Raw genomic sequence first — 7,707 nt, 5'->3', positions numbered from 1 at the left:
AGAACTTCACTCCAGTGCAGTGCAGGTGAGGTCTCACAAGAGCAGAGTAAAGGGGCAGGGTCACCTCCTTCGACCTGCTGGTCACACTCCTTTTGATGCAGCCCAGGATACGGTTGGCTTTCTGGGCTGCAAGCGCACACTGAAGCTGTCTCATTCATTTTCTCATTGACCAACACCCCCAAGTCCTTCTCCACAGGGCTGCTCTGAATCTCTTCTCTGCCCAACTTGTAGCTGTGCCTGGGATTGCTCTGACCCAGGAGTAGGACCTTGCACTTGTCATGGTTAAACTCCATAAGGTTGGCATCAGCCCATCTCACAAGGGTGTCAAGGTCCCTCTGGATGGCATTCCTTCCCTCCAGCGTATCAATCAAACCGCACAGCTTGGCGTCATCAGCAAACTGGCTGAGGGCGCACTCAATCCCACTGTCCATGTCACCCACAAAGATGTTGAACAGGACTGGTCCCAACACCGATCCCAGAGGGACACCACTCGTTACTGGTCTCCAGCTGGACATTGAGTCATTGACCACAACTCTTTGCATGCAGCCATCCAGCCACATGCAAGTTGGTTAATTCCGGAAGTTTTCAGGCCTGGAACATTCTAGTTTCTGGTTTTCTTTCCCAGTTTTGATCAGGCACTGTATTGTCTTTGAATATTAGATACCTTTCAAGACTTTTTTTTTTTTTTTAAGAAGCAAAAATCAGAAAACAAAATAAATATGTGCTTTTAATGTTTGGTCAGCAAAGATTTACTTTTAATTTTCTGCTAAAAAGAAACCAAACAGTTTTAATGGGAAACACAGCAAATAGAGGGTAAACTGTTTAATTTAACCAGAAAGAGATCTTTTCAGTAGATGTAACATCGTTGTTCATGGATATTGCTCAAGAGCACAAAGATGAGTGACCTTACATTTTTAAACAGCATCTTGAGCTCTCCAGTGACTCTGCTGAGAACTCTGGATTTGCATCTTCTCGCAGAAGTACATTTCTTACTGCAACAGGATAGTTAGAGGTTGGTTGAATATTTATTCAGACAGAGGGAAGATGCCAGGAGCTAAATTACCCACACCGCTTCCTGGAACACTTTAGTTTTCCTTGGAGATTTCTCATCCAAGTTCTGACTAAACCTGGCTGCTTTGTTTATAAAATCTGGAATGGTCACAGCTTGAGTTGGAAGGATTACTGGAAAATGCTTTCCCTACCATCAGGCACCTGACTTGGTCAGGAACTTGCTGTGCAAAACCTCGACACACCACTGCCTTTGGTTCTGTGGGAATGTAAACACCACCTCCACCTTTCACCATATACCTCCCAGCTGATCATCATTTCTCAAAGCCAGCAGGACAATTGCAGTGCTTTCATTTGCAACAGTACATTTTTACAGCCTTAAAAGGTTTTTAAAGATCAGGTGTCAACTGTCCCCTTGTGAAGTCTCAATTAGAAGCTATGATGTGCAAATACAAGGTGTTAAAATAGCGGGAAGACTGTAGGAAAGGAGATTCTGGGCATCTTCATTTCCACATTGAAGAAGTGTAAAAAGCTATAAATCCTTTATTCAAGAGCCATAATATCAACTTTACCTCTGCTGAAAGCACTGAAATGATGTTCATGGAAAATTTGGGAGTACTCTTTCTACCCTGACAGAGTACTTTGTATATGGATAGAGAACAACAAATGAAAGAACTACACTTTCTTTTCCCAAAAATGTTATGGAAACCAACCCTCCTTTTGGGAAGCATAAGGCATATTTTCAGGATTTTCCATCAATCCCACGGTCTACTGAGATCAAAGAACCATTCCATTAACATCCAAAGAAAGATTTAAGCTGTAGCTATTAGCTTAGAGGAAACCTTTGGGACACCTGATATTCCCACTGACCTCATTGAACAGTATATCTTTGTGATTGTGTGGTTGTAAAGCAGATTGGTATACACACCTAACAAATCTTCAGTGTTTTTATGTGAGATACAGTGATATCTACACTTTAAATTAATGCAGAAAACACACTGGCCAGCTCACTACAGTCACTCAAGATAAATCAGGACAGCCTGCTGTGGTGGAGCATTTTTAATGGACTGGGATTGATAGGACAAGGGGTAATGGGTTTAAACTGAAACAGGGGAAGTTCAGGTTAGATATAAGGAAGAAGTTCTTTCCCGTGAGGGTGGTGAGGTACTGGCAGAGGTTGCCCAGAGCAGCTGTGGCTTCCACATCCCTGGCAGTGTTCAAAGCCAGGTTGGATGGGGCTTAGAGCAACCCAGTCCAGTGGAAGGTGTCCCTGCCTGTGGCAGGAGATTGGAACTAGATGAACTTCAATCCAAATCAGTCTGGGATCCTGTGATTGTTGTATCTAGTTATCTAAACCTTTAGCAGCACGACTTTACTTTCACTCTAATGTAGTTTTTCTCTTTAGACCCTCCTCTGGATTTTAAAGCTGTGTTTTCAAATCCTCTTCTCTCCTGTGCTTGGTTTGGAGGGTAACAGACCTGCTGTACCTCTACTGGGATTGGCTTCTGTGTGCCTAAAGCCACATTTTCACTAAAGAATGTAATACAACAGTGAGTTAACATGAAAATATATGCTTATAAATGAGTATAAACTCTTCCTGTTACCAGTGTGGATCGATAATACCAAATACGTGTAATAAAGCCGTCTAGAAAGCACGATGAAGCTTGATTCAGGTATTTACATCATGCGTTTTGGGGTATATACATCAAAAATACACGACTTGAAGCTCAGAACCACCTCCGAATGCCCAGAGGCTGCGATTGGTGGCGGTGTGATGGCGGCTCTGACGGTGGGCCGTGACATGTTTGAGGAGATCGTGATGGCCGAGGAGAGGTGCGGTGGGTCGGGGTGCTCTGGCTGGAGCCCAGGGACGTTGTGGGGCCGGCGGAGCTGCTGTGGGTAATGGTCGACGGAGCGGGAGAAAGGGAGGGGACCCCCGGGTTTAGCCTTGGGCCTAGTCCTGGACGTCTGCAGTCCGCGGTAGGAGTTGAGAAGAGAAAAATGAGGGGTGAAGGGGGGTAAAAGGAGTGAGGTCAGGGCTTTAGCTCGGCACTGGTGAGGCTGCACCTCGAATCCTGTGTTGGTTCTGGGCTCCTCACTGCAAGAGAGACATTGAGGTCCTGGAGCAGGTCCAGAGAAGGGCAGCGGAGCTGGTGAAGGGCCTGGAGCACAAGTGTGATGAGGAACCGCTGAGGGAACTGGGGGGTTCAGTCTGGAGAAGAGAAGGCTCAGGGGGGGCCTTATCACTCTCTACAATTAGCTGAAAGGAGGATGGAGCCAGGAGGGGGCTGGTCTCTGCTCCCAGGAACAAGTGACAGGACAAGAGGAAATGGCCTTTAGCTGTGCCAGGAGAGGTTTAGACTGGAGATTAGGAACAGTTTCTTCCCCAGAGGGTGTTCAGGCATTGGAACAGGCTGCCCAGGGCAGTAGTGGAGTCACCATCCCTGGGAGTGTACACAGACCGTGTAGACGAAGCCCTCAGTGCCATGGTTTAGTGATGGCCTTGGTAGTGCTGGGGAACGGTTGGACTTGGTGATCTTAAAGGTCCTTTCCAACCTGTTTGATTCTGTGATTCCATAATGAGTCCAGGGAGGGGGTGAGGAAGGAGAAGAGTGGGGGAAATTAAAATCATAGAATCAACTGGGTTGGAAAAGACCTTCGTGATCATCAAGCTCAACCAGCCCCCTGGTTCTGCATTTGCATGTGGAGCCTGTTCAGTGTCAAGGGGTAGAAGCTGAGCTCCCCACAGGTGTGTGGCATTTCAGTGCCACCACATCCCTACTACCTGTATTCCTAGGCCAAAATTCTCGTCTTTGCTGTTGCTGAGTGACCGACCTGTGCAATCTGGGCTCTTCCACCATGTGGAAACCTGAACCAGAGTTGAGAGCTTGTAGTTTGTAGTGTTATTTTGGTGAAAGTGTTGATCTGCACTGTGGAGTTTATTGTTCTTGGCAAATTGTTATAAACATGTTTGGAAAGAACACAGAATGTGTAATTGAATCTTAATTTAAACCAATATTGTGTATCTGAATATGGGTAGTTGCATTTTGGAGGTGGTTTTTGTTTTTTTCTTTTGTGTTTTTTTTTTTTGCATGGTTTTATTCCTGGAACTTGCTTGTATGCAGTGTGACTGATATGAAAGTGGCTGACAAAAAAGTTATCCTTCTGTCTTCACAGGTTTCATGGTGAAGGGTATCAGGAGGGGTATGCTGAAGGCAGTTATGTTGGAGTTTTTGAGGGAAGGAGATATGGATCACTCCATGGTGCCAAGATTGGGTCTGAGGTAAATGGGAAAATACTTCAGAATCACAATGAGAATCACAATGTTTTTGTCATTAGAAAATTACTGTACTGCAGAAACTGTTAGATAAAGTTCCATATTTTGGTAGCCTGACACCTGCTATATCATACTGCTATGTATGTGTCTAAGAGGCCCCATAAGGCTAGTTTGAAGTGGTGTTTTGATCTGAACAGTTAAATAGGTGAGTTTATGTTTCCTGAACTTATTTTCTAGATGGGATTTTGATTTTATTTTGTTTTGAGAGCGAGGATAAAGAAGAAACCAATTCAAACAAGCTTGCTCAGAAAAAAATTAGGATGGACTATACAATTATTTCTGTAACCCAAAACTGTGGCTGAAGGTGCTCCTGTACTGTCTCCTGTGGCTCAGCATTAGAGAAAAACATGGAATGTTGGATGGAGAACCATCAAGGGGCAGTTCTGATGTCTCTGTTACACTTTTTGTTATTTCTAATAGTGGGAGAGTTGATTAGTTGAGGCACTGTTGTTTAGAACATGGGAGTCAGTCCTGTGTGTTGGCACACACACTGAATCGGTAAGCCTTCCTAGAAATGAAAGGACTGGAGAGTGCTGTTGAACAACCTTAACTTGTCTTGTATGTTCAGGTTTCACAGAATCACAGGCTTGTTTGGGTTGGAAGGGATCTTCAAGCTCATCCAGTTCCAACCCCCTGCTATAGGCAGGGACACCTTCCACTAGACCAGGTTGCTCCAAGCTCTATCCAACCTGGCCCTGAACACTGCCAGGGATTATTGAACACTACCAAGTTTATCATTTATTATCCTTTGTTACCGAGCAGATCCTTACAAGAAGTTTTCAGTGTCTGTAACACAGGTAGCCTTCATTTATTCCACCCTAATTTATTGAACTTCCTAGCATAGAAACAGGAATCCAGTGTATCCAGTGATTTGTTTCCTGAAGAAAGGGTTACAATGTAGTGCTTTATTTCTGTTTGACTATATATACTGTATATATATACACTGTTTATACCACATACGTATATTTCTCCCCCGACATTCAGATTGGCTACTACCTTGGGTTTGCACGGACATGGCAGTGTCTGCTCCAGAAATGCACAGATGAAAAGAACAGGTAAGGTTAAAAAAAAAAGATTTACTGGTCTTTAATACTGTTTCAAATTATGGTATCCACTTTTGCTTCTTGCTCAGTACAAAAGAAATACTGAAAAACTAGAAGAAAGGTGAGCAGAGGGCCCTAGGGTGGTATAATATGCTGGAGCATGTGATACTGAAAAGAGGGTAAGGGACCTTGGTTTCGTCAGCCTGCAGAAAAGAAGGTAAGGGAGATACCTAGTGGTACCACAAAAGAGGAAATTCTAGGTAAGGTGGAGGCATGTTCCTTGCGGAATTGTACAGTAAAAGGACCACAGGCAACTTTCACCATTTGAAACAAGTTCTCATGGGGCATAAGGAGAAGTCCCTTTCCAATGCAAGCAGCTGAGCACGGGGACAAGTTGTCCAAAGAGACTCTAGAAGGCTCATCTTTGTAGCTTTTCAGAATCTGCTTGGATTCTGAATCTGCCCTGAGCAGCCTTACCTAGCTTTGAAGTTGGGCCAGCTTCTGTAGAAGGTGGACGAGATGGCTTCAGCTGTCCCTTTCAACCTACATTTTTGTATTACTTTCATTCTTTTCTTTGTATATTTTTCCTATCCACTGTTGATTAATTTATCTGACAGAATTGCCACCATATGTCAGCTGTTTTGATGTGTTCTGGTGAGCTTTTTTATTGGTTTCCTTAGTTTGCTCTGTCATCTAATCAGTATTTCTGAAGATTCTTGAATATTTCTCAACTTTTAGCAGTTAAGTTAAAAGGGAAACTTTGACTTTGTCAGTTGTGCTACAGCTGAATTTCTGATTACGGCTTAAATATCTATCAAATACACACTCTCAGTGAGCTAAATGGGAGAAGTTGAAGTAGGGAAGGATGGAAGTTGAAGTAAAGAAGGATGGAGGGCTGGGTCCTACACACTGAATTATATATAAGTATTGGTATAATTTTCATATTGATAGATTGGAAGATTTTCTGCAGTAGGCTCATTGTATTTTCTGTTTTGATCTTTTATAGCAAAAAGATAAGGGCTCTGGATTCCTTAATAAGGATGATTCAGAAATCCCCATATGAAGATCCTACTTACGATAAGCTGCAAGAAGATCTGGAAAAAATCAGAGGAAAATTTAAACAGGTTTGTAGGATTAAGTTGTTATTTTAGAACAGTGGTATTAATTTCTGGAAATTTTTAGTCTCTAAGCCTGCTCAAAGCCACAGTATTAGCACAGAGCAGTTCTTGTTCTCCTTTTGCAGTCATAGTAAAACACTTTAAGTGAATTAAATGAACATACTTGATAGTTGAAAATTCCCAAACTGATAGCAAATGCAAAATAAAAGAAAAAAATGTGTTTGAAAGGGAAAAGTTGTAAATGTTATTTGACAATGAATTACAAGTGGGACCAGAAGAAGAGAAATGGAGAAACTGGGAATTTTGTTGAACATTCTTCTTGGAAAAGAGACTCTTTGAAACACTTTTGTGTATTCTTTTTTAGGTTTGTACAATGCTAAATGTTCAGTCTGATTTTAGAATCAGTACTGAAAGCTCTTCCCTAACATTTTGAATATAACAGATGAAGGTAAACATGGATGACCAAAGAAGAAACATTAAAAGAACAGATAACTGGAGAAGCATTTATCTACTCTTACTTTAAACAAAATCACAGTAGCGAAGGAGTGCTAAGTATTAAAGGGGAAAGAGAAAACCATTAAGCTTGCAAGAGTACTTCTTGTATGTCACTTAACATTTATTATCTCCCAGTTTTACTTGAGAGCACTGAAACACTGTTAAATAGAAATATTTGATTTAACTAGCCTTGCACTGAAAGATTTAATTCCTCAAAAGGAAAATGTACACATTTGCAATGTTTCCTTATTTAAAGAGTGTATGTTAGATAAAAATCTGTGTATGCAGATCATGCAGTTTACACAATGTGTAGGTATTGTAGGTGAAGTAAAATATAATTAGTTGCCTGTAAACTTTGCAGTAGGAATCATTGTGAGTAAAGGATAGAATGACAAAGTCAGAATGGGAAGGAGAAAGATTAAGATACCTGCTCATAAAGTAGCTGCAGCTCAGAACCTAAAAAAACCCTACCAAACCCCCCCAAACTCAAACAGCAAACAATATAATGATCAGTGAGAGAAACACGACTATAGAAGAGTTGATACTGATTTTCTATATATATATCAGTACCATTTATCAAGGAATAGATTCTTATTTTCCAGTCTTGAATATGTACTTGTTAGTCTTACTAAAAAAAAAAAAAAAAGAGGATGCTATGTTGAAGAGAAGCACAGGCACTTACTTTATCTTTATTTAAAAGATAATT

At 41.7% G+C, this 7,707-nt stretch overlaps 1 protein-coding gene across 1 annotated transcript; it reads left to right on the top strand.

The window, feature by feature from the left end:
• Positions 1-2,757: 2,757 nt before the first annotated feature.
• Positions 2,758-7,006, top strand: LTO1 (LTO1 maturation factor of ABCE1). The gene is made up of 5 exons (XM_057414388.1): positions 2,758-2,841; positions 4,186-4,291; positions 5,330-5,400; positions 6,395-6,512; positions 6,871-7,006. The coding sequence occupies exons 1-5, from the start codon at positions 2,783-2,785 to the stop codon at positions 6,937-6,939; spliced, it is 423 nt and encodes a 140-aa protein (XP_057270371.1). The 5' UTR covers positions 2,758-2,782; the 3' UTR covers positions 6,940-7,006.
• Positions 7,007-7,707: the final 701 nt, after the last annotated feature.

This window comes from Pezoporus wallicus, unplaced genomic scaffold (assembly GCF_028554395.1).
Source record: "Pezoporus wallicus isolate ANWC-B61680 ecotype Strahan unplaced genomic scaffold, APGP_CSIRO_Pwel_v1 contig_5967, whole genome shotgun sequence".
Classification (NCBI taxonomy): domain Eukaryota; kingdom Metazoa; phylum Chordata; class Aves; order Psittaciformes; family Psittacidae; genus Pezoporus; species Pezoporus wallicus.
This window is presented reverse-complemented; position numbering and strand designations above follow the sequence as displayed.